Source organism: Pogona vitticeps, chromosome 4 (genome assembly GCF_051106095.1).
Source record: "Pogona vitticeps strain Pit_001003342236 chromosome 4, PviZW2.1, whole genome shotgun sequence".
Lineage (NCBI taxonomy): Eukaryota > Metazoa > Chordata > Lepidosauria > Squamata > Agamidae > Pogona > Pogona vitticeps.
The window spans coordinates 60,791,912-60,819,548 of record NC_135786.1 but is presented as its reverse complement, the minus strand read 5'-3'; the positions used below and the strand labels follow the sequence as shown (position 1 = coordinate 60,819,548).

General features: G+C 41.5%; 1 protein-coding gene across 3 annotated transcripts in view; it reads right to left on the bottom strand.

Moving 5' to 3' along the window:
- The window catches only part of IPO13 (importin 13), a 54,811-nt gene that overhangs the window by 4,234 nt on the left and 22,940 nt on the right, over nt 1-27,637 (bottom strand). For 2 of the 3 annotated variants that reach the window (XM_020783234.3, XM_020783233.3), the window contains exons 3-17: nt 18,752-18,892; nt 18,216-18,357; nt 15,687-15,853; nt 15,370-15,490; nt 13,862-14,009; nt 13,414-13,595; nt 12,355-12,381; nt 11,786-11,920; nt 11,424-11,567; nt 10,559-10,639; nt 8,547-8,684; nt 8,056-8,152; nt 6,538-6,590; nt 620-686; nt 324-382 (exon numbers count right to left, since the gene is read on the bottom strand). In XM_020783234.3, coding sequence (XP_020638893.3) covers nt 324-382; nt 620-686; nt 6,538-6,590; nt 8,056-8,152; nt 8,547-8,684; nt 10,559-10,639; nt 11,424-11,567; nt 11,786-11,920; nt 12,355-12,381; nt 13,414-13,595; nt 13,862-14,009; nt 15,370-15,490; nt 15,687-15,853; nt 18,216-18,357; nt 18,752-18,892 — 1,702 coding nt within the window. The remainder of the gene's footprint in view (nt 1-323; nt 383-619; nt 687-6,537; nt 6,591-8,055; nt 8,153-8,546; nt 8,685-10,558; nt 10,640-11,423; nt 11,568-11,785; nt 11,921-12,354; nt 12,382-13,413; nt 13,596-13,861; nt 14,010-15,369; nt 15,491-15,686; nt 15,854-18,215; nt 18,358-18,751; nt 18,893-27,637) is intronic. The other variant, XM_072997516.2, reaches the window with a different exon arrangement.

The following is a 27,637-nucleotide window of genomic DNA, read 5'->3' as shown; positions in this document are numbered from 1 at the left end:
ATATCTCCATCTCTAGTCCTAGTCTGCCACTATTCACTACACCATACTGAGTCTCTAGATAGCTCACAGTCCCCTCAAACCACAAAAAAGCACCACCACCACAAACAAAACACACACAACACACACCAAAAAACCCTCACACCAAGTGGTAATTTATACAAGGAAAGGCCCTCCTAATGTTTGGAAAATATTTTTCCCTAATGTTTGGAAAAAAAGGTATCTTCTGGACGTTCCTCTACCCTGTCTCAACACACATATTTCTTAGCCACCTGGCCCAAACACCACTCTACCTATATCAGAGTTGCCAAATGCAAAATACTCACAAAAAAGCCACAGGCAGATTTGACAGTGGGAGCTTCAGGGAATTTCAAGGAGATCACGCCTAGAAAGAAAGCAACAGGACAGACAATAGTTCATACAACTCTTTGTTTTCCATACTGTCAAAGAGAAATAGCCTTCCCTTCCCCAAGCATGCAGATTTTACAAGGAGCTTTAGTATTTATGAAGTGAGAAATGTTTCTGAACCAAGGACACTGGCCCCTGCTCCATTTCTTGTATTCGTCGGAATGCTGAGGGAGAATTATCCCCTTTTATTATTTCAATGAGCCTGCCTACTCACCACAGTGAAACACTGCTTTGACATCCAGGCTGCTACACAGGAACAAGTCAGGTTTCCTTTTCAGTGCCTGCAAGGTACATACACACACACACACACAAAATAAACACAGCTCTGGCAAGCCAGGAGTGAGCAAGTGCCACAAAGCAGCCCCATGGCCATTTCCCACATGTGCACTTACCTGGCCATTAGCCATGGTGCACAGCAAGCCAGATGTGGAAGAAAGGGAAAAGATATAACTTCTGGGCACTTCTGAAAACGGGGATTTAGGACCCCAAATAATTAGGAACCTCTGAAGAGACATGTAATTAAAGCATTACCTAGAAAAACAGCCTCTCAGATGTAACATTCCTGACCATCAGAGGGAAAAAATGAAACTGTTCTCATTAACATAAAGGCACCTGAAAGGTTTGATTCTTGGATTTCATAAATATTGCTACCTGCCAACATATCGCAGCACCATGGACACAGCACCATGGACAGCAAGTATAGGCAATAGCAATCATTTCAGCACCATGGATAGCAGCATTGCCTCCAAGTGTTTTCATTACTGAAAGACAGGGACATCTACTCCACCAGTTCCCAAACATTAAGCTTTGACTATTAGTAGCTAAACTATACCTCCCCATAAGCCATGTGAAGCATATATTCTGTCACTGAAACATCATCTCCAAAGCTGACAGAACTCTTTCATGCTGTTCCTTGTAATAAATTCTAATGATGACATTCCCAGCTCCAAAGGCTGGTTTCAACAACATCATTTCCCCAGCTGCCAGCTTCCCCTGTGTTCTTTAATTCTTTCACAACCAAAGACACATAGAGAAGAAACAAAAAGTTTTGACCTTTCTTATCATGTAAGTAAGTACAGTGATGAAACTGAACCTTACCCTTCGCTATACTGTGCTGATAACGAGGGTCCAACCATACCTGCAGACTCCACTATCCCTTCCTATGACTCCAGAGCTCATGATGAATTAGCCACTCCTGGCAGAAGGCAGGATGACAAGCCTCTCTGCCAGGTGGAAGAGTGGCTAATCCACTGCAAGGTCCGGAGTGATAGGAAGGGATTGTGGAGCCGCCGGCAGCGACGGAGAGGTGAGTGGCTGGTCTCGTTATCTGCACCTGTGAGGGGGATATTCATATTTGTATATGAATATGAATATCCCCATCTTTAGTGCTAACCTTCAGGGCTTGCAACACCTCTGTATTCCAAAGGCTATGATTAAAACTGCCACTGAGTATTCTAAACTATCATAAATGACATTTTATCCATTACTGTACTAATGCACATCTCTAAGTACATCATTTTAATCTACTGTACATTATATATATCTATAAGCACTCATAAAGAGAGTATTATATATAAAGTACAATTACTAAGTAAATAGATGTACTTAGAGGTGCAAAAAGAAAAGCACTACAGGAAGCTTCAGTGGAAAATAGGTATGCCTGGAATACAGTTCATTTTTCTGCTATACCACACAGAAAGAGGTAGAAAGGACAAATACAGCAAGGATAAAACAACTTCTTTAGTCCCAAGGGCCACATATGGTAATGGCTGCTGTTCCTGCTCCTAAAAACCTACCTTTAGTATGCAGGGATAGGAAAGTAGGCATAAGGTGAGGTGAAAACACCCTCTCAAAAAAACCACCTTTGTCTCAAAGTAACTGCATGAAGTATGCCAGAACTGGGACTTGTGAGACAATTTGAGAAGCAGCCTTTGAATGGCTCAAGCTTTCACTGTCTTAAGCAATTCATGTATTCAATATAATGTGCCTTTTTATGATTCTCCATTTCTTTCATCTTCCAAGTGCTAACAAAATAATAGAAGTAATTTCAGGAAAACTAAGGTTAGGGACACAGCTTTCTGATTTAGAGCTTATAGAGGCATTATTGGGGCACCCAATACAAATCAGGATGATTTGATTATTCGTGAACTAAAAATAGAAAGATAAAGGACTGTTGTAGCTATAATTATGCAAAGACATATATAGTGCACAATATACTAGTGCACTTGACTGGAAAAGTGATGATTTCCTCATTCTAACAAACATATCCTTCTGCTAGAGACAATGAATGTTTTAGTGGAGGCTTGTAAGAAAACAGAAACCAGATATGGATGTTGTGAGAAACCTTTCTACTGACTTCAGTTTTCACTCTGCCACTGCTAAGACAGAACATTTTCTGTAATTGGCAGACTTATGCTAACATAAGCAGGGACTTTTGACTTAACTACTTGCAGGAAATGAATCAGGAGAGAATCTACCAATTCTATAGCATAATCAAACAGAAAGCACTACCCTAAATCTTCTCAAGTCTTTTGCAAACTGAGGCCAACTCGGAGATAAAAGAACCCAGATGAGATTTGACAGGTCTGTTTTTATGAGGTGCTTGCAAATGTTTGGGAATTGTCATACTCCAGGAGCTACATTTTCAAATCTAATTCAGTCTTCTTTCTGACATCTGGAAACCAATGGCATACATAATATCAGGATCTAGAATCCAGAAGCATAAGGAGAGGCACCTTCCCTTTATGTTCTTGGGTTCTCATTGGCTTAGGTCATCAGATATTACCCTGATCCAAATGGCACCTAAGATTTGGCCACAAGGAGCAAGGGTCTCTTAATGGTGGTACCCACCTGTTGGAGTTCGTTCTCCATAGAATCTATTATGCTTAGGTACATGACTAAACATCAATTTAGCAAGGCATTTCAAGAATAAAGATTTTTTAAAAATATATTCAAATGTTTTACTACTGTTTTAGAATTGATGTTGCTGCATCTTGTAACTGTAATAAGTCTTATGGGTGTGCTAGTCCAGGAGATGGGGTACAAACTGATCTATTCACCATGTAAAAGAATGAAAAGGTTAGCAATGAGATGGGGAATTACAGGCATGCCAGGTTTAGAATTGCCATAGTAAGCACATTTAACATCCAACTTTGTTGTGGAAGGCATAAAAACTATCAAGAGTACAGAGACTCTGGCATTATATATGGCTAGAGCTGAAACATGAGCATGTAATGAGACTTTCTACTTTGGCTTTTTCAAAGGCACAAAGCCACAACACAAATAGGAGAGCCTACAGTTCTTGTGGGCATTTTAAAGTGGACTCTTGGAAGACCTTTATGCTCTCTTTGACAGCTCCTAGGTCCTTTACAAAACCCACTCCTTTTTAGAATCTTTTAAGAAAAATTGTTATCTCAGAGACAACAGGCAGGATCTATTTGTTCAGAAATAACTCCTATCTTGCAGACTCTTTATGGCCCCAGAACACCCGGAGTAAATTTCAAAGACTTAAGTTTCATAAGCAAAGTGAAATTGCAAGCTGAGTCAGTCAGCAAGAGGATAGCTATTATGTTCCTAAGTAATTACTACTGTCAAGGAACCCCCTGCTCTCATAGAGGAAACAGAATGACACTACACAGTGAAAATTACATATGGGAGGGCAAAACCTCTGGGAAACCGATGAGCACTTGTCTGTTAAAGTAGACTGAATTGTCATTTCTAGAAGAGCCTAGTATATCTTGTAAAGAATCAGGAAATTCTTGGGGGTCTGTCTGGGGAAACATATACATGTAGTCACCTTTCACACAGTGAACAATCAGGACATGGACACTGATTAGTAGACAAGGATGCAGGAAAATTTCCAGCAGGGACTGAAAGATGGGCAAGATCACAAAGCATTAAAGCTTAAAAAAAGCCTGTTTCTAAAAATTATCTGCAAATCTGCTGACAAATATTCATAAGAGTGTCCTGAACATCCTTGTTATTTTACATAAATACATTTGCAATATCCTTTTTCTTCTGCCATCTCTGTTGTTTTGGGCATGAATGTGATAGAACCTGAATTCACAGATGCAAATTAGAATAGGAAATAGCAAATATGCTGCCCAACGTTCCCTCTCATTTTCCACCAGCACTGAGTGGAAACCCCACCATGCACATGCAAAGTTCTGGCCACAACCAGAACTTAATGAAGGGCAACATTAACTGCAGGTGTGCAGTTAATACAGCACTATGCAAGAACACAGCTTAAAGAGAATATTGCTGGTGTTCCTAGGATGTTGAGTGCATTATATCCAAATAACTAGTTTTTTTATCTTCTAAACAAATGATGAAAGTTACCAGTAGGCAACAGTATGCCTTGGAAGAGTACTTGAACTAGCTATCCCCAGAAAATATCTAATCTGAGTTTCTCATAAAATATACAAGATTAAAGAAACATTTTTCAACCAAAAGGTAAATGTATAAATGGGGTCCATGAAAGACACAAATACTATAAGGAAGTATTATAGTTCTGAGTCTACTGATATACCACCCTTTTAAGGGTGATTCAATGTGGGCCTAGGCAAAATAACCATCATTGACCTTAACTAACAGCCATCTCTTTCAAGAACAATTGTAGGTTGGAGATGAAGACTCCTCATCTCCAGGCCTATATCCATCACATAATGGCTCCAGGCAACTTCTTTATTTGAGGCACAGCCTCAAGTTATATGTAGGCAGTCAGGGGACTGGAGAACCAGGATGTTCCCTATCTAGCTGCATGGAGTTTGAACTGCTATGATGTTCTTGGCTGAAGCATGAGGTTGAGCAAGTAGACCTTTGTTGACTTATTTCAGTTCCCCTCCTGTCAGTTCCCTGTCACTTCATTTACAACTATCTATCTTTTATTCAGTCTCTCACAGCTGTGCCCTTACCTCGTTCCATCCTGCCACAGGATGACAAGTCCTCCAACCTCTGCTAAAATCATGGATGCACCATCAACTACCTGTTACAGCTGATGTCAATATTAGACATCTAACTGTAAATTGATAGCCAGAAGCCCATTACAGTAACTAGTTGGAAAAAAAGAACAGACACTTTAAAAGGTGACTTTTTGAGGTTACAATTCTGTTATAAAATTGCAATGTTTTTTGAAAGTTTGACTCAGCTTTCTAGAAAACAAATGTGAGATTTTTTAATATTACTGCTTGCCAGATGTGTAAACTGTATAAACTGCCACAAGGTGGAGCTAAATGTTCAAACACATCCTATAGGAACCTCATTAGGCAACAATAAGCCACAGCCAACAACACAACATCTTGCCGCAGTCAGGAAAGTTGGGCGGTACCAAAGATCCCATCCTTCTCTGCTCCATCACTTCCTAGCACTGCTGCTTATTTCTAGTCTAAAGAGATCTCATCAGAATTCAGTAAGGCTTCATTCTTTATCTATGCCAGAGATGGACAACCTCAAACCCCTGTGTGGTTTGTATTGCACTATTGGTTACACTGCCCTGAATATGAGGGCAGTGGATAAGAGACAGGGATAAATTCAAATTTCATAACCTTAAGGAAACAGACCTAGGAGAATTCAGCAGGTGCTCTAAAGGACAGATAAAATAAAAAAGATGAAAAGTCAAGGCTCAGCTACTACCTCTGGCTTGCTGTTATTCCCTAAATCAGCTGAGTGTTAAGAGGTAAGCTATCAAGTTACAGAACAGAACATTTCTCTTACCCAGGTAACCAAAGAATATGAATTTTGTCTGTTTGTGTCAAAAGCATGGAATCATTGCACACAAACAGTTACATGCCAGGACTGGAATCCTACTGGAATCCTATAGCCCTTGAATCACATTTGCGATATTGCAACAGCCCCTCCTGAGCCAGGTCACCACATATTACTCAAAGAGAAACCCAATCTACAAGCCTTCTTGCATAACTAGGTACTTCCCCACAGGGAAAGGAAGGGACAAGCTGACACCTATGAAAAAAGGAGAATGTTTTGTTTTCAACTTCCACGGAAACAGATGGAGAAACTCGATATTCAACTAAAAGAAAAAACGTTGTCAACAGAAAGCTAAAAATAGGTTTAAATTGAATTAAAAAAGAGAAAGAGAGAGAACAGAAAGTGAATGAATAAGAAACTAAAACACACCTGTGCCAGGAGTTGCATAAATGAATCAACAATATCAGGATGATCCCTGGGCCCTAAAAATATAATAAAGATGTAACTGAAGAGAAAAATCATACAAACAGCAACTCAACATCATATAGTTATGTGATACAGAAAGAATTTACAAGTGAAAACAGGAATAAGGGAAGGAACGGAGGGTGCCAGGGGGTAGGTTGAAGAGGGCAGGTACATGAGCAGCTTGAAGCAAGTTAAAGAAACAAAACATACGAAAATTATGGAGCTTGGAAACCCAAGAACAGAAAGAAAGTGCAAAGGAATAGGCCTGATGCCCAGAGTCTCCTGCCAAGCGCCAAGGGCAAGAAGGGAGAGCTCACTGCACCCTAGCAGGGAAAAAAGGAGAAGCAGGTGCTAACTGGACACCAGCTTCATGTGGACAATGAACACATTTGTACTGAAAATATACTGTCATAAAGTACTTGGTCTGAAAAGGCAACTGAAGGTCAAACAAATCCAGAAGTAATGTGAAGTGGGCACAAAATCCTGGAATCCCTCTAAAGCTTCTGGTAGGGAGTACCAACACAATATATAATTTTCACCCTTGCCTGGATGCCTGCCTGGGCTGGGAAGAATTCCACACTGCAACACTGTCTATAAGGGACATCCAGGTTGGTTGCTGGTAATCATACTTTCCTTCACCAGTGACTATATCAGGCCCTGTGAGAATCTTCTTCCTCTTTGTCAAAGCTGTAGCTAGGCCTGATATAGTCAGACCATAAGAGCATATCACTCTAAGCACTGGTAGCTTCCCAGCAATTCCAAATTCAAACAAACACCTGAAAAAGGGAGCAAACTCCCTCCCACCTGTGCTATGGCATATTGATTGGACTGTAACTGTAGACATGCACCAAGCTTGGTCCCTCAACTGGGGCCACCATGATGCCATTATGGCAGTTTCACAGAAGCAAATGCAAGCCCAAGGACTTGCTAAGAATTCAGCAGAGCTATAAGAGGAATACTCTGAGCAGGAAAATTGGGAAGGAGGGAAAGGGGTGCAGAGCCCACAAGAAAAATATTTTGTGTGGGACACAGGAAAAGACTAATGGATATGGGTGGGAGGTAGGGGCACTGTTTAAGTTGAACACAGCAACACATTCCCCAGTAATTCTTGCTCCCTGCTCAAAGTCAAACATTCAAGTGGAGGAGCCTATTCAGCCTTGCTTCTTGCAGGTCTTTACACAGAATGCAGCAGGGGAAGAGCACAGTTCCAGAGGGGATGACGGGGAAGGCACATTGAGCACTCAGGTACCAACACATAGAGAGGGGCATGTGTGATAGTTTGCCTCAGCAAAAACCAATTATTGGATGTACCATCACATGTACAAGCTAAAAACATTTGGTGCTCAACAGGCACCATCTTGATCTGAGAAGGGGATTTAGCCTACCTGAACACACTCTACAAGCCAAACAAAAAATTACAACTGGGAAGAGCTGTATCCAACATGGCTGCCCCAGAGAGCTGAAGGTGCCAAACACACATACCTTGCTGAAAGAGGGTTAGTGTAACTGATGTGACGAGCAGAAAGAGCGCCTTGATGGGTGGGAAGTGGACAGGCTCATGAGCAAAGATGTGAACCAGCTGAGGACACAAGAGACAAGGAAAACTGAAGCCTGAACAGCCTGCTATATCACCCATCCTATTCTCCACCCCACTCTACTTTAGAAACCATGCTTCTCAGGTTAGCTGTCTCCATCAGCAACAAAGAAGATGGAAGCCAACTAGGTCAGAGGCACCACAGTACTGCCCGGTACCATATGTGCACATGCACATCCCTGTCCAATGTTGGACTACAACCACCATTTTCCCCAGCATGATTAAGGGTAGACCTACACATACACAGTCTTATCTGCACAGAGACTCGAAGGGAAAGGAAGACCATGCAAGGATACAAGGGAATGAGAATGGTTCAGCACATATCAGGCTCCCCCTACACTTACTAGTCTCTGCCACAAATCCATGTTCTTAGAGTTACCTGCCGGGTGAGGTCAATAGCAGATGCTTGAGGAATGGTGCTGTACATCTGGCCCAGCATCTCACACAGCTGAGGCACCATAGGTGCAAAGTCATCCAGGAGTGTCTTCACAGACTTTTCAAAGATGGAGCACACAGACTGTGGGGACAGGAGGTGCTATGTCAAGGGTAGACTGCCTAAATATCTTGACACTCAGCTAAATATCTATTATAGATAGATTTAAAGAAGCTTTATTCCACTGGACAACTCCCCGTTACCCTTCCTGCTTTAGAATATTTATTTTCATGAACAAAGTTCTGATAGGATGTCCCAAACAACCTTGTGATACTTTTCTAATACTATCAGTGATAGGAACCCTATTATTCCCAGATAAGGTGTCAAGTGCTTATATTCAGTTGAGCATAATGTTTCTCATTCCAGCAGCTTCCTGCACATACCCCTATCAATGGAACAAGCAGTTTCTATAACTCAATTTTCAAGCTTTCTGAGAAATACTATTACTCTTAGCCCAACATTCATCTCCATATTTACACAGGACCCAGATTTTTGCTTCAAATAGGCAAGCTTCCATCTGGTCAAATCTCCTTAGAAATGCAATGACATTCACCTTATTTACTGCTTAGAAGTCATTTTATTGAACAAACTTAACAGAAAATTCAATGTTGGTTGTGACTGAATAATTACTATAACATTTTCTCCATACAACTGAAGAAAGATATACTTTACAGTCTAGCTTTTTATTAACACACTAAACCAAAACGTACAGGAATTCCTATTCAACTTTGAACTTTTCTAATGCAGTTTTCTGCTCCTTTCAAGTAGACGGAGCCTTCCCTCAGCCTCAGTTGCCACAATTCTGTATCCTCAACCCAAAATGACACAAATTTGTCAAAGAAAATCTCTTAATACAGCAACAAATAGAAAAAAGTGACTGGATCAACTTAGTATTGAGAGACACATATTCCTGTCAGCGATAAATATACCTACGTCCTTCACTGATGACCTGAAGTTCCATGACCCATCTGTGGATCTGTCCTAACCTTGGCTTAAAAAGCAAGAACGCCTCTGCAAAAATGTAGCTGTATTTAAATGTAGCTGCATAACTTTTTTGAGCCGTCATGCATAAATAATATATGCTCCTGCGGAGTAGCATACCTAGCTCCTTCCCAGCAAGTCTCCATTCCCTAATCCAAATATCAGCTTTGAAGTGTTAAAACTGTACCATAAGAACATAAGAAGAGCCCTGCTGGATCAGGCCAAGGGCCCACCTATTCCAGCTTCCTTTATCTCACCGTGGCCTCACCAGATGCCTCTGGGAGCACACGAGACAACCAGATACCTGTGAATAGCCTCAATTGTCTCTGCTTACAACTTTCACCCACTGGGGCAAATTAAAAAAACCTCATGTTCATTTCATAGGGCAGTATAGATTTAAAATTTCACCTGCTGTCTAGCAAGTTTCCTGGCAAATTACCCAAGTGCTACATCACCAGCTTCTTATCCATAAATACCATACACAGACAGTACAAACAGCACCACTGCTATATTAACAATGGCAACTCTGACAGGAAGACAGGAAAAGATAACTTACTTAAGGCATCATTCTTCAGTCCTATCTGCTCGGTACAGCATACAAGTTAAACAGGTTAGCCCAAAAAGGAGCACTAAAACTAGCCAATGTTTAGCCACTGAGGAGGAGCTAGAGGAGATATAATGCTATGGAGCACACTAACATAGGCTGGGGTGAGTGAAGCCCAGCAGCATACCTGATACCTACCCCAGATCCAGGGGTCTGAGCAGCACCAGCCAAGCTCTGCGTCTCTTCTTCTTGCATAGAGATGGATCTTATCCTGACCACATGCTTTTTAAAAGGATGCTCTGTTGCTGGCAGGTACCTTGAGGCCAGGAATCAGAGCAGCAAATTCAGCTTGTTAGTTGCTATAGCTACTGGGCAAAATGGCCTGTGTGGGCCCATATGTGTTGTTGAGTAGTTAACATGGGAGAAGCATTACCTCCACAACCTGGGCATCGTTCAACCACTTGCTGAGCACTTTCTGGATGAGCTGGAAGACTTGCTGCAGCACCACCACTACCTGCAGGAGGAAGAGCAGAACACAGGACAGGGGTGGGCAATTAATTTCTATAGGGGGGCCACATGAAAAATCTTAACTGTGTTCGGGGCCGAACCAACTTTACTTAAAAATAAAATGAAACAGTGATATTATGATTGTTTTTATTTTAAACTTGCTAATCTTCACAAATACTAAAGAGTTTTTTTGCGCCATGTTAAAGATAAGCAATTGATCAACTTTAGACAAAAAGCTATAAATGGTTTTGATGTTCAAAACTGTCCGTGGGCCATACAGGAGCGGCTCTCGGGCTGCACTTTGCCCAGGTCTGACATAGGACGTCATTTTGGAATTGCTTTACATAAGCCAAGGTCTAGGCAGAGTTTATAACCATTCAGAACCACAGGCAGAGAAGGGATTAGAGCACTCTTTCAATACCACAGACTATCTCACAACATCTGGCCTGCAAGAGTGGCTTGCTCATAGATTTGCAGCTGCATTCTCTTTTTTTCAGTAGGAAATGTAAACAAAATTGATGCCTCTCTCTGAGGGGTGTTCTACACTCATCTGTAATAACTCAAAAGTCATATCAAAGAACCTGGATCACCGATCTAAATAGGCTCAATCTAATATTTAAACAAATACTAATAAATTGGCATGCCTTGCACAGCCTTTTGACAGCATTCTGTGCTAACTCCTTTGCTAAAAGTTATAAGAAGCTGCTTATATTTACTTGACAGGGAAGAGAAGCATACAGCTAAGTGGGTAGCTGAATATACTTGGGCACAATTCCTGTAGTAACACCCACCGGATTGGGACCCTGTGGCACTGGCAGCTTCTTGACCTCTGTGCTCTCATGATCATCATCATGATGACTGATGTCCAATGTGGTGAACAGATTGGAGAGGAGGCCCAAGATGTGGATGATGGCCAACTTGTTGGATGGGTTTGGCTGTAATGCAAGTAATCATTATAATCATCACACTAGACACATAACAATCACTCAAATCAGGTATCCCAACTGGCAGTAAAAACAGACTGCAGAACTACAGAACATAGTTTGAAGCCCAATATTTCAGACCTATCCAGCTTTTGTGCACTAATTTTAAAGGCCTCAACCTTTCTTATGGAAAGACTGGCAGCCTTTACCAGGCAAGTGATGCAGCTCACCGTTTCATCAGCTAGCTTCTCCAGTTGCTGGATGTATGGACTAATAAGCGAATGCAGGTTCTTCAAAATCTCTTCTACTTGGAGGGCAGAGAGTAAGAAACCCAATGCTTGCATCAGCCACATGCATTGGCTTGTCTGGGAGAGAAAACGAAAGGGACAACATGCTCACTTTTACCCACTAACCTTGAAACCTACTCAAAATGACATTTTAGCTGAGTATCTCTCCAATACCTAAGTCATCACTAAGGCATAAAGATGAGCTCTGTTATGTCAGGGTCAGTCCAGAAATATGTCTTTAATGGTACAGCTCAGCAGCAGAATTGCCAATGCGATATAGATGACCAGGAGCACAGGTGTTTCATGTTGCTTAAATTATAGAAGAAAAGCATCATAATGACTGTCCCTGTGTAAACTCTTTCTTGAAATGAGACATTTCATCTATATTTCTTTAATCCTCCTTTCTTTGACTATAATGCTCAGTACTGCACAGTACAGTACTTGAGAGATAACTGTGTCTTCTGTATACACTTTGACCTTTTGTAGCACTGAGAAAAGAACAAACATCTTACCTTATGAATCTGCTTCATTAGCACATCCTACAGAAGGAAAGATACACAAAAATCAATTTTCTCTGTATGGTATAGATTACTATACAACTATTTCACAAGAACATCATATGACAGCTCTGGCAAGCAAAGAAAGGCTGGAGGGCATGGGATTACCGAGAAAACTGGACTACTGGGAAAAAATAATCCCTCCTGTGAATGATTCACAGTGGAGAAGAAATTTGTTATAGGCATCTGGTTATGTGCATTTTGCCCCCAAGTACCAGCATGCCAGCCACAAGGGTCAACAGCTCTGCTCTTCTGCAAATGTAACTTTCTCATTTTCAACATGAAGTGTGAAAATGCATTCAGGAAAGCAGAGAGCTGAGCCCCCTTGAGCAAATTTTGATAGCAGCATTAGTTCCAAGCTTCCAACTTCCTCAGCTGTCAGGACTAATAAGTGGCTACTTTGAGAATGATTGATTCCTTGTTATTTTAGGGATCTTTGTCTTCAACATTTGTAACCTGCCAAAGGGCAACAGAGAGTGCAATTCTGCTAATTCTCCCCCCACCTCTCAAGGTATTCTCTTTAGAATGTTACTTCTGACTGTGGTAGATGGATCCCTCCTGCACACTTATTTCAAAATTAGAGTCAGTTACTTAAAACTCCTAGCTTTTCACTGCCTCATGAGATAAGGCTGAGAAATCTTTTCTCCAACCGTGTTCCAAGAGAAAAGTAATTATCGAACACATCTTGATAGTTAGTAGAGTTGCAATGGGACAACATGGAGGGCAACAGTTTCTGTGGGAAAGAGGTTTGTGTTAAAAGTAAAATAAAGTCACTATCATTTCTCCACTCGTATCTATTCCTTACTACTTAGCTCAAATGCAAGGGAGTATGTGCAGCGCAGAAAGGAGAGGGGTGCCTACAAATTCCTGCCAACTCTCCTGAAGCTGTAGTTAGGCAAATGAAGGTGTCTGGCTAATGGAGGATAAGGATCAAACCAACACTGAAAGACTTTGCAAACTGCAGCAAGGCAATAGGTTGGAGATTCCTGTGGCATAGATCTTTCTTTCAGTTACCTGAGAGACAGCGACAATGTTGGCAGCATAGGGCGGCAAGTCATGTTTGCATTCACGGCAGATCTTCTTGAGGGTGGAGACACTAGAGATAGATAACTCTGGATTGCCCAGAGCCTGCAACACTAGAGGCAGGACATTGTTGATCATTACAGGGTGGTCAGACAGCCATTCTGAGAGGGCCCCTAAGCAGAGAAGGAACACACAATCAGAGCAATTCTATTTTCTGTCCTAAACAGATCAGTGCAGCCAATAATATGGACAGAAGGCCCTTTTTTACCATGCAATAATTTATGGCTCAAACAATTCACACTGAAATACACATTCTAGCACACACTTAATGGGCACTGTGGCTCAACAGTTACTTCACCAGTATTGCAGGGGCTAAGGATCTCTGGGGTTAAGCTGACGTTTCAACATCGTCTCCCTCCCTCATTCCCAACCTCCTTACCGATGGTGAACATGACTGTGTCTGCAAGCTGCACATTACGGATGCTGATGTGAGGGATAAGACCAATAAGGCCAGGCACCACATCTGAGTAGTTGACATCTATGGTCTCTGCGATGGATTGGAACCCATAAAGTAAAGCCTCTGTGTGCTGTGAGAAAGACAGATTTGTACACTGAGACATGCTTTTAAATTCTACCTATAAAACCCCACACACATATTGATAGCACAAAAAACCAATAAAGAAACAAGCACTGACACCAAGGAGTAAACAGGGTGGTTGAAACTCCATTGTTCAATGAGGGCAGAGGCAAAAAAAATGATAATATTCTCAAATAGCTTCCACTCTGAATTCCACTTTGACAAAAGTATAGGGCAGTTCCCAAATAAGAGGTCTTGTATCTAGTTATTACAGATAATCCTATAAAATTATTTGTTTCACCAGTAAGCATTCCTTCCTACCTAGGTGAGGGGATTTCATGGATCAAAGTGTGCCATTTCCCAGTGATACTTACTATCTTTGTATCCCTAGCCTACCATCGTGAATGGTGTTTGACTATGTAATACACAAGTTAGTCACCCATGTCCCCTACTACCACAAGGTTGAGGCATGGGGAAGAAGAGGCTTTATTCATTCTTATCTTCCTGCATACTTTTCTACCAGTGTATGGACTGCTAAAACTACAGCATATGTAAGGTGCTGGATTTTTTGTACATGTAATACTCTATCAATGCTCCCAGGTGCCTAGACTGTAAAGGATGGCTCAGCCTAGGTTCTTACTTCACTGTCACAGTGATGAATGAGGAGCCCCTGTGGTCACTGGTACTTGACACCCATCACTGTTCACCATGCCAGCAGCCTACTGGTGTCACACCAAAGTGGTCACATACTGTACATGTCAATTAGCTACCATTCAGGAACCCCTGGCTCCACATTAGTAATCTCATGGCAGCAGACAGGTAGCTAAGCAGCCTTCTCCAATATATATATATATATACTGTATATGTGTATATGTATATATGTATATATGTATATATGTATATATATATATATCTATAAGGGACGTGGTGGCGCTGCGGGCTAAACCGCAGAAGCCTGTGCTGCAGGGTCAGAAGACCAAGCAGTCGTAAGATCGAATCCACACGACGGAGTGAGCGCCCGTCGCTTGTCCCACCTCTCGCCAACCTAGCGGTTCGAAAGCATGTAAATGCGACTAGACAAATAGGTACCACCTCGGTGGGAAGGTAACAGCGTTCCGTGTCTAAGTCGCACTGGCCATGTGACCATGGAAGATAGTCTTCGGACAAATGCTGGCTCTATGGCTTGGAAACGGGGATGAGCACTGCCCCCTAGAGTCGAACACGACTGGACAAAAATTGTCAAGGGAACCTTTACCTTTTTATATGTGTGTGTGTGTGTGTGTGTGTGTGTGTGTGTGTGTGTGTGTGTCTCATTTAAACCTGTTTCCATAATAGTCAGGTTTCCTCCGAGGACAGATATTACCACTCACCTGCCAGGAGGACGGCTGCTCTGTGTTGGTCAAGAGGCGACCCAGCTTGTCATATAAGCTGCTCAGCAGCTCTGCTCCCAGCATTTCATACACATACATCAAGGTATCTGAGATGTCCACTCTAAGGAACAAAAGAGACAAACATCACAGAGCTCTTCCAGTCTACGGAATGGCAGCTGAACAGAAACATTTGATACAACCTTTATCCAACCCAAGATCTATATAAACTTTAGTTCCAGTGATGCATAATTAACAATACCCCCTTTTGTATATCACAAGCAATGTACAATGCATGCTGTTTGGCAAAAGTCTAGTACCGATATATCCGAAACTGCTCCTTTTCATCCGAGGACCAGCAGTTGTACTCTTCATCAGAGGGAAACTGAGCTTTGTGTAGAAGCACATCCACCAGTTGGAAATAGACTGGACGATATACCTGCTGGTACATGGCCTGTTTTTCTGGATCAAAAGAGAGGATGTCATCCTGCAGAGAAAAAGTTTATTTCTCAAATGGATGTTGGAAAAGTTAGCCTAGAACTCCAGGTCTCCAGTTGATACAACACAGTCAATCCCCAAGCATTTCACTGGGGTCAGAAATAAATGATCTCTTCTTGTTACTGAAATATCTATAAGAGGAATTTGGAAATCCCTATCTAAAGCCAAGCTACCGCACACAAATACTCTAGTCTGATTATCTAATGTAATCTCAAATGGTTTAGTACAAGGTTATCCTAGAACTCCTCTCTCAGTATCCCAGACTCAAAACCTTCCCAACTAATGCCAAGAGGCTGCAGCAATCTCAAAGCAAGAACCAGATATTTACATTAGCTCCAATTAGCAACACAATTTATTTTGTTTTGTTTTATTTAAATACTTTGGTCTTAGTCTGGGCACAAACAATAAAATTCAAAAAATTTTAAAACAAATTTTAAAAATTCAACCTAAACAAAATGGGTCACAGTACCATCACCCTTAAATGAGAATATAAAGCAAAGCTGCAAATTAACACTGCACTCTGTTAGTCCACTATCTTAGCAATGCCTGCCTATTTCAGTCTACAGTACTTTCCCCAAGTAAGCAAGAACAGAAGCTGTCACAGGCCTGTGAAATCACTTCCACTTTCAATCACTATCACTTTGTTCCCACATACACAGACCAAGAATTTCTTGCCACTGTGTATCAACAATTAATCCACAGAGGACATTGGGCATCTCCATGCTGCTCAAGGGCCTTGCATGGACAAGATGACAATCCAGGCAAGGTTAATACAAAAGCAGAAATACGTATAGATCTGGAAGACAGTCTTGGCCATTGAGTTCAACCCATAGTTTTGCTAAAACTCCTAATCCATACCTACGAGTTGTTGTGGGGGCTTGTAGTTGTGGGGATTGAAGGATTAAAGTTATCCCAGAGGTACTTCTGCTATGCCAGAGATGCAGAACCTTTCATTATTGCTTTTTTGGGCTACAACTCCAACAGTCCCTTTCTACAGAAAGGAGCTTGTAGAAGATAGAGAAAAAATATGGAGGTCTAATGTTATTCCACCCATGTACTACAAAAAAGATAAGGAGATACACAAGGATGATAACTATTATTCTCTTAATAGCTGCATCCATGTGCCTTTCACAAAGCAGGTAAACATCTTAGGAAGCTGAACGTTTTGGGGAGCCACAGGTACAGTGGGGACTGCAAGGATGTATGTTGGTGTGGAGTAGAGACTGAAGAAAAACTCTCTGTTCCCTATTAGCTTTTCAAGGTGCTGTTTCAGTTCCACTGCCTTTATTTTAACAATGTTCCTGTAAAATTGGTTGCTGCACCAGTCACACACTGAGACAATGCATGATCTCATCCCATCTCAAGCTGGCACCCAGAGAAGCAGCAGCTCAATAGTTAGCCTTGCTCTTAGGCTGTGCAGGAGTGTGTCAGGCTAATCTGCCATGCTAATGAGGCTTCTGGGCTCCAAGCAGCAAATGGAGGGGGAGGGCACGTCAGGCTGGACTCCACTGCTTCTAAAATGTACCCCAATGTAGCAGCAAGTACTGTATACAGAACTACAAACATGTCCAGATCTGCATCTGTACTCAGAACTGGTGGAAGAGCAGGACTGCTTGTCAGACAAATCAGCTAAGCAGATGTTCTGTAGATGGCTCTCTGCATCATGGTCATTGACAGAAGATGAGATATTCCTGTAACTCTGATTGCTACGGAGAAGAGAAAAATATCATTTCTACACTGAACACTGGCAGGAACTTTGTTTCCACCAAAAAGATAAAGTCAACAGTAAAAAGGTTCTTTAACAGAAGGAAGAGGGCTCTACAGAATAATGGCAGGCCTCTGTAGTAGTTTGGGCCATACTGAAGTGTTCAGTATCTTTCTCTGAGAGGCTAGAATTTCACCTGCAAACCAAATTGCTGCAACACTCTGGAAAGTCTTAGGTAAGCAATGTTCTTAGACACTCTTGGTCATTTTCTCTGCTGCCTCCTGGAATACAATCAAATTGGTATAGGTTTGCAGCACCATGTGCAAACAATGCAACATGAATGAAGTCAAGAGAGCAGCATAATGATAGTCCAGCCATGTTACAAAATCTGGGCTTTAAAGTATGAATGGAGGGACCAAGAATTTCCAGTCTAATAAGCCCAGACTGTCCAGTTCTTCCTTGGAGGCCCAGAACATTCTTTTGTATTCAGTCCGGAGCTGATACCAATACCAATTACATGATACATTTCTGTTTATGCAGAACAGCTAGCAGAAGCACCCAAATTGCAGTGAGGAATGAGCAAGCCATATCAAGGTAGGAGAATGCCACTAAGAGAATCATCTTCAGGAAGATAGCTAGCACTTACCTGTAGCGTATACCAGAAAGTGAGGGTAAGTGAGCTTGTTGTCTCATTCACAGGATAATGTCCTGGGATCCCAGTGCAGAACATTATCATGTTGACCAGCGCCAGGAAGCTCTGCCAGTGGTCTACCTGCTCCAAGAGGGCTCTGTGGGAAGCAGAAGATGGCCAACATCAGGAATCTGCTCTATCATGACAGAGCCATGGGAATAGCAGGCTTATTACATTCAGGATAACAAATGCCACATCAAATGGATTGTGTAGTTTTGGATTTTAGATCTCTATCAACTTCCACCTTCAGCAAGCATTTGAAGGTCTGTATTGTCTCCCCATGACTACACAGAGATAATCCAGATAACTCGGTAAATCTCTGAGGTCTCTTAAAATGGGATTTGGAAGACCTGTGGGATGCCTAGCTCCAAGGAAGCCCATTTGGGCAATGGAAAAAAACCTTTTTTTCTGATTCACAGTGAATGGTAAAGAGCCCTCAAGGTTCTTTTTCTTAATGGATAGTTACAAAGTTCTGTCACCATGCTCCTCACCGGGAATGATTCTCTCCAAGGGCCACAGCAATACGGCATATCCCATGAGATGTCTCCATATCTCTGCTCTGGACTGCTTGACGTAGCTGTTCCTGTAGTTCCAATACAGGCTGAATGAGCTTCAGAAGCGTATTCACATACCTACCAAGGAAGACAGGTGATGAAGATGGGGAACATTCTTTTTTAGGAATTTAAAACTATCCCTACCAGATGAGATCAACGGTTCATCTAAATCAGCCTCTTGATTCCAGAGTGCTTCTTCAAAATGATCATGATGGTTATAACATCTCTCTCTTAGTCCCCTACAACTGGCATTCATAGATATGGTGTCTCTAAACACTGAAGTTCCATTTAGCTTTCATGATTAACGGGCTTCAGGAGACCTTTCTCTCATGAATGTATCTCTTTAAAGTCATAAAAGCTAGTGGATGCCACCATCCATGTCTTTTGCCATGACCTTTGCAGGAAGAACTACATTTTCTGGATCAGTAGACCGAGTGACTTGGCATGGTAGCACTCAGAAGGGAAAAAAGAAAACCCATTCTACCCACTTTTTCCACATTATTTTGATTTCATAAAATTCTGGCTTCCCACTAGTTGTTTTTTTTAAATTGAAAAAGTTAAATAAAAGACCTCTTACCTTTAATCTATTTTAAAAGATACCAAGCTATCAACACCATTCCAACATCAGAAACTGACACTACCTATGTCAACCTAACAAATACAATCTAACTGCAAGTCAAGGATGTTGTTCTCTTTAGGCCTATCACAAGGAAACTATTATCCTATAAACCAGGTTGTCAATGCCCATTTACCTTTTTGGAAGCGCAGTTTTCCTGATAAGAGGCTTGCTATACCTCATAATGATTCTCCCTTGCATTAAAGATTTTGATGACATATATTAACATACAGAATATCATCTTCAAAAACACACGTATAAAAAAGATCTCTAGTCTACAAATTTTGCTTGGAGAATGTATCTAGCACTTTCATAACACAGTCATGTAGCACCTTAAAGGCCAGTCAATATATTTTGGCATAAACATTTACAGTTTAGACTCTACATCAGATACATAAAAGCAAGCCAGAAAAGTTGCAGGTTTATACAAGTAGTGGAATGAAGAGATACTAATGCTGAAGTTCAAAATACAACTGAAGAAATTGCATTTTAAACATATCCCATTCCCAATGAGGCTTAAGAACATAGATTACTACTGAGCATGTGGAACAGACAACGCATTTATTTCTTTTCTCAAATGGGTGCCAGAAACTAGTTGACATCAAGCCATGCTTTGTTCACATGACCTGAAAGCATGCTTTAACCTTTCGTAGACAGCAAACTTCTTTCTGCAGTGAGATGAACATCATAATCTCTGTTTACATAAATATATCCAATTGTCTGTCATTCTTTGCAACCTCAGTATCCCAAGATACTGAAATGTCTTCACACTAGTTCTTTGCCGTAATTTTAAATATCAGATTTGTATCCATTTATATGACTTCTTTGGCTCATATAAGTATAGCACTGCAGACATATGATAATATGTCATTCTCCACAGTGAACAAGAGAATGAGCGTGTGAGGCTTTAGCTGGTAGTATGTAGTCCAATTATAATGGTTAGCTACTCTATAGATTTTTTGGCTGGATAGCTCAGTGGCTTAGGTACCTGGCTGCAAAGCCAGAGGCCGGGAGTTTGATTCTCCACTATGCCTCCTAACTTGCTTTCAGCAAAAGTCTTAAAACCTTTATTAGAAACTTCAATTGTGCAAAGGTTTCACATCAGCCATGTTTATAGCTATTTAAAATAAAAGTAGAAGCTACATATTTAAATTTACCTATGATAATCTACAAAGTACTTAGTGTAGTGCACAGAGTGAATGACTAGGACTCTGGAGACCAGGGCTCAAATCCCCACTAGGCTCTGGAACTGCGGAACTGGTAAAACTACTCCTTAAATATCTCACACCTTGAAAGCCATATTAGGGTCACTATGTCAGTTCTGACTTGACAGCACATAACTAACTAATTATAATATATAGAACTAAAGAAGGATAAAGTACAAGTTAAAAATTAGATTTAAATTTTAATGCTGCAAGATGAAGGGTGGTCTCTTGATCTCTGAAAAGGCTTAAATTTTGGGGCAGTAAAAATAAAATTCATAAGCCTATTTAGATGACCACTCAAAGGTGCAATGCCATAGATCACTTATCTGTGATGCTACCAGTAAATAATGCTTCCCTCTCTTTGACTGAGGCAAGATCCTGTTCTCCAAGGATCCTCAATGTCCTTATCAGTAGCCACACTTCACTCCAGAACATTTTTATCTTATATATTGCAATGGCCAATGGTTTTATGCAATCAACCAATAAAGTAAAGTACATTTTTATCTTGGTTTCTGTTACCTCTTACAGTCTTAATTCTGTATTTAGCAATGACTTACTATTCATTAGTATAATGTGACAAAATGCATGCTGCAAAATATGATTGTTAAACTCTAATCTAAAATGACTCTCCCAATATCTAAAAAAACCCAAAGACTATATTGCATGTCGGAAGACTATTTAAAACACATGCTTAAGCCTAAAAAGTGTGTTTAATAGAGCTAGACTAGACGTCAGGAATGATTTCCTGAATCCCTCCCAATCTAGTTTCCATCCAGTTCCATCTGAAACAGTATAGATACCAAAAGAAAAACCAAAGACAATGTAATCCTACTAATTCTCCTGGTACATCCAAAACTACTGACAACTGCACCTTTCTAGACAGACTGTCCTGGATGAGAGTGGGAATATAGTGATTTCTACCTGGATAGAGAGTTTCAGAGGGTGATGTTGAGAGATAATTTCTCTACCCCCATTCTGCAGAGCTCTACAGGATTTAACATCTAAGAATAACTTCCCTGGCAAACTCAGTTTTGCCATATACATTTAGATTTTAAGTTTTGGACTTTAAATTCTTCACACTAGTACAACCCTGATGAAGTGGTGTTTTAATCCACAAAAATTTGTTTATCATATGATGATTTTTTAGTGATCTGGATTTTATTTTGTTTTGACCACACAACTACCCTTTATTTCACTGGAATTATGAGGATACCGAGAAATTGCCACAGCCCCTGTACCAACAAGAAGACACATAGACTCTCAACATCAGCAGAACAGGACTGCAACCATTAGGTAATATCATTTTGGCTTTAATCTGACCTCAATTGGCTAAACCTAGTGCATTTACTAAATTATCGCCCAATTCTCAGATGGAGGACTCAAATCACACATACACATCCCAGCGAAGCAGAAACATATCTACTGTATTTTGAACAAAGGCCAAATGGAAAGGTAGGTACACATATGGCCTGTGCTTCTTTAATTGGAGAACTGGGTTGTTACACTCATTCCAAAGCTGCATAAGTTGTAACCGTAAACATAAACCAGAGTCCTGACTTCTATTTAAGAGACAAGCCTGACAAAACCTGTTTTGCCAAGAACTGCTGGACGTAACATCTAAGAGCAACATTTCTAGCAAAATCCATCCCGCCATATGTTTCCATATTCACTTCCAGGGGATGTTTAAGTACCTTGGAAAGATTAAGGTACAAGAAACAACCACAATCCTGTCATGATCTTAAGATCCTCTGAGGCTTTTGTATGGGCCCTGACCTCTGACAATGTCTGAAGCAAGGCAGGTGAGGATCCATGACTGACACTTCTCCGTTGTCTGGAATGCTCTCATCCCAAGAGGTTTGTCTAGTGTTGCCCAATTTCCTTCCAGTAGCATGTGAATATATTTTTATTCACCCAAGCTTTTTAGTCTCAACTAATCACTTCAGCTTTTTGTCTCTTGTTCTTTTTTCCACTGTCACATTGAATTGAGCCTGGCGTGCTCTGGTCCATGGGGTCACGAAGAGTCGGGCACGACTAAACGACTAAACAATATTGAATTTTATGTTTTAAAGTTTTTAACTACTTTGCAAGGTTTGTTTAAAACACAATATACAAATGCTTAAATACACATCTTTAGACACTTATCTGGGATGAAAGATGAAAGGAAGAATGCATACCTGCATCCTCATCACAACATCTCCATCTCCTATTTATATCAGGCAGACACCCATATAGGCACAGACCTAAATGGTGCAATTTCTCATTCCCCGAAACACACACACAGAAACAAAGCAACAACAACCAAGAAGCATCTCCATAATTCCACCTTGCATAAGTAGAATAACTATATAACATACAACATTATGTACACAGAAGGAACCACTTCATCTGCCTGTTACTTCACCACATGAATGAGAGCTATGGCTTGTGTAAGAATTTGACCTGCACACAACACACTGGAAACCAGACTGTTAGATTATTCTCCTTAATAACTGCATATTATTACTACTATCATCAACTGAAGCCCATCAAGCCCTAAACTTGTGCTCTATAGCTGACTGGACAGCCTATCAAGCAGGAATATCCCAGGGTGATACAAACAATGTGGATACCACTGTCCACAAAACAGTATAGTAACAATACCATCATAACAGCAGCTACAGAAGTCTTTTAGCGCTTCAAAAGACTAACAAACATGCTGTGATCTTGAGTTGCTGTGAATACGTGTTGGTTCTGCCAGGGGCGGTTCCGTTGACAGCGCGGGAAAAAGGACAGGAAGCTGTTCTTCTTTTCTAACGGAATCTGTTTTATTGGTAAACAAACTTAACTTGGCTGGCTCAAAAGGATCCATTAAACTTAACTCTGGTAACAACTTATAACTTCAAACTTGCATAGTTGTTTCTTTGTATTTTCTTCTTACTGGGGGGCTGGCACAAATCGCTCCCGGTCAGTCATAGGATGGATCAGTGTGGTCTGGACCGCGCAAACCGTCCCACAGCATGGGTGTCTCGCCCAGTCCCCCTCCCGCTGACTCTGGAGTAAAGAGGGACTGGGACGGATCACCCGCCTCCCCCACGCTGATTGCGTGGGTAAACCACCACAGTCCATTCCAGGGGATCTACCTCATGTCCGTGCGTGAAGAAATCAGGAGGTCCCAGCAATAATCCTCCATCTACTTGTAGGTGCGGGAATTCTTTAAGTAATTTTAAGAAACTCTCTTGGCCCATACTCCATCCTGTCTGCACAGATCTATCCTTTTTATCTGCCGGTTCGCTTTTCACCACTCTGAAACTTCCCGCCTTTTCACCCTCATTTATATCTTCCGATATGATCAAATCTAGCTCCTCCCCTCTCTCGTCAGCCAAACACACTTCTCTAGGCTGTTGCACCTCCCTGTCGTCATGTTGCACCTCTACTAATATCCCTTCTACACACTCTGTTCCTCCTTCCGCTCCTTTGACTGCGGAGGACGGCTCACTTTCTCTCTCTCCTTCACAGTTGCGTACATTAGAGCCAAATTCATCTCTTCCCCCTCCCATTGTCCTGGGATTTATTAACTATGCAAAAGTAAAATCATAATCTCTTTGTGCACCAGGACTAAAAATGTTCTGATTTTATTTGAAAATAAATTATCTTTGTTTAGCCTTCAGAAAAAAATCTGGATATGGTTTCCTTGGTCTTCAGTCCTTGTTCTTCTGCCACACCACAATATTTTAGAAAGACTGCATTCTCATTCACTGTAAGCATAAAATATTTTGAAATTAAACAGAAATCTGAAAATGTATGCCTTTCACATAATTTATTCCAAGTGAAGAATATGGTGGGTGAGTTTGACAAAGTCAAGACCCCTAAATACCAATTTCTTCAAATCCAAAGTACAAATGCTCACAGGGGGCACACAGACAGCTACTGCCTCCCTATGCATAACAGCATTCCAGAATCATAGAAGCAATTTCATGCCCGTCAATATCTCTGCTGCGACCAATAAGTGATTGTAACCATGACAACAAGCACAGAGGAAATGGAGGGGAAGAGCAATGGATTGCCCCCAGAGAGAGACAGTGCCGGCGGCTAATCGGCCAGCTGTCAGTTACCTGGCTGTTGAGGAACATTATCTGAAGACATAGCTATTCTGCACTTGCTTGCCCCTCATCACACATACAGCCCATGAATACAGGTGGAAAAATGCACCCATACACAGGCATACACCACTGAACAGTTCAAACACCCATCTTTTCTCTATTAGCATCTTCACAGAAGGGCTCTACCACTTGCAGGACTAGGCCCAATGCTGACATTATTTTTTCAAGACCTCAACTATAAGTAGGACCACTACCATATTGGTGTAAGGAATCATTTCAAAGAATGTCAGCCTCTGGTGTGAAGGACGTTTAATGCCATGGAACACTCATCTATAGTTACAGGACATAAAACACTAGAGAATGAAGAGCATTTGGTCAAGTCACAGATATTTAGAAACTTGGTCTGGAATGAAGGTTTAAAAACAGTCTGCAAGCATAGGAAGTGGAGGTAAGCAAAGAAAGTGGGCAGGATGTTATGCCTGAAGAGTCAACTTCAGTGTATTCGGTTCTGCACTGGTATGTGCAACAATGGAAGCGGAGGAAGAGAATAATGGTAGCTGCAGTTGTTGCTGGAAAATGACAGAAATGTGTGCATTGAGACTGTCAGAATGCATCCAGAGAAAACACAATGGGGGGTGGGGTGGTAAAAACAACCGCAGCTCACTCCAAGCAACTGCCATGAGTGAGAGAGAGAGAGAGAGAGATGCTCAGTAGCAGAGACTTAGGAGCAGAGAAATGAAACAGATTTTAATTGTGTTGTTCCAGCCAGAATCATATTATTACTGCTTTACTCTACACAGCAGCTTCCTCATCAGGTATGATGAAGTTGTGACACACACGCAGCTGATATGCAATTTGATTATGTTTTTAAATTATATGTTAACCTGTGGTGTTTTTAAGAGCAACCTGGGTGTCTCCTAATGTATCTACTCTATTTACAGAGGCTGAAACAAAGAGAAGTGCTTTGTTGCCTTGCACCCCACCCTGCAGTCCCTTGCTACCATTGTTCCACAAGACAGAGAGTTATAGCTGTCCCAGGCTCTCTTCTTCTCCATTTAAAACAATGCCTCAGGGCATGCATGCACAAACCCACACTCACAGTCCTTGTTCTGGGTGCTCCATCCCCAGAAGCATACTGAGTCACTATTTTACCTAGAAGCTACAACAGATAACTAGATATTGACACCACCTTCTCAAAGCAGTCCCTACAATATATTCACCCTGTTTCTCTCTGGCCATACAAATGCTTTATCATTTCGGACTGCCATGTGACCTTCTTTACTCCATCACTATTTATTTAATATAATGGTAAGCATGAGGACTGTTCTGTAATCTGTGCCCTAATGCTTACATATTTATAGTGACACTACTGGAGCAATAATAATACTGCAAAAACACTAAGACATACAAATCAGGCAACATAATTATCTCTTCCAGTGGGTCACTGGATTGTTATAAATATATGGCCCTAGCAGCAGCCGTGCCAGATCCTCGAATCATGAATTGCATGACTGCACAACACTTAAGTCACCAAGCTACTTATCCATTAGGGAACTACTATCCAATGGCAAGCATTATTTTCTTTGATCCTTGTTGTTGTTTAGTCGTTAAGTCATGTCCGACTTTTCGTGACCCCATGGACCAGAGCACACCAGGCCCTCCTGTCTTCCACTGCCTCCCAGAGTTTGGTCAAATTCATTTTGGTCACTTCGATGACACTGTCTAACCATCTCGTCCTCTGTTGTCCCCTTCTCCTCTTGCCTTCACATTTTCCCAACATCGGGGTCTTTTCCAGGGAGTCTTTTCTTCTCATGAGATGGCCAAAGTATTGGTGCCTCAGCTTCAGGATCTGTCCTTCCAGTGAGCACTCAGGGTTGATTTCCTTCAAAATGGATAGGTTTGTTCTCCTTGCAGTCCAGGGGACTCTCAAGAGTCTCCTCCAGCACCACAATTCAAAAGCATCAATTCTTCAGCAGTCAGCCTTCTTTATGGTCCAGCTCTCAATTCCATGCATTGCTACCAGAAAAACCATAGCTTTGCCTATGCAGACCTTTGTTGGCAAGGTGATGTCTCTGCTTTTTAAGATGTTATCTAGGTTTGTAATCGCTTTCCTCCCAAGAAGCAGGCCTCTTTTAATTTTGTGGCTGCTGTCACCATCTGCAGTGATCATGGAGCCCAGGAAAGTAAAATCTGTCACTACGTCCATATCTTCCCCTTCTATTTGCCAGGAAGTGATGGGACCAGTGGCCATGATCTTAGTGTTTTTTTATGTTGAGCTATGAGGGTTCAAACTTTGCCTCCTCAGGTTTCAACAGAGACACGAGAGACGTCCATTTTCGAAAATCAGAACTAGGTTTTATTGTAACATTGGACAACGAGTCCACGTGATTAATCTCTACTTCAGCATTGTCTCTCGTGACCAACAGGTCCCACAAGAGCATCCAAACATCTCTTTCAAACTAATTATAATTCAAATTATTCCAAGGTCCTTTCAAAAAGGGGTTACCGTTCTCCAAGTCAACTGGTTCAGCCTCTGTCTCTAATAACAGCGTGGTCTCCTCATCTCTCCCCTTGGGTTCAAAGGGGTTCTCCTCTCCTCGATTGGGAGCCCATGATCCATCAAGAATCTCCTCCTCCAGGCTTCTACTAGACGCCATAGTCATCTCTCCCTTTCTTCCCTTTCCATGGCTTCCTTTTCCTCCCGGAGTTTCCAACGCCACTCCCGGGTTTCCGATTCCCTCCAACAGGAAGGGCAGGGAGGCAAACCCCTTCTCCTATGGTAATCCACCTCTTCCCTAGGGACACATACCTTTTCCCAATTTCCGGTCCATGGTTCTTCCACCCAAATTAACTCCCAACCCCCTGGTATCACATCCAACTCTCCTTTTATATCCCCCATTCCCGCTTCCATGACGGACCTCTC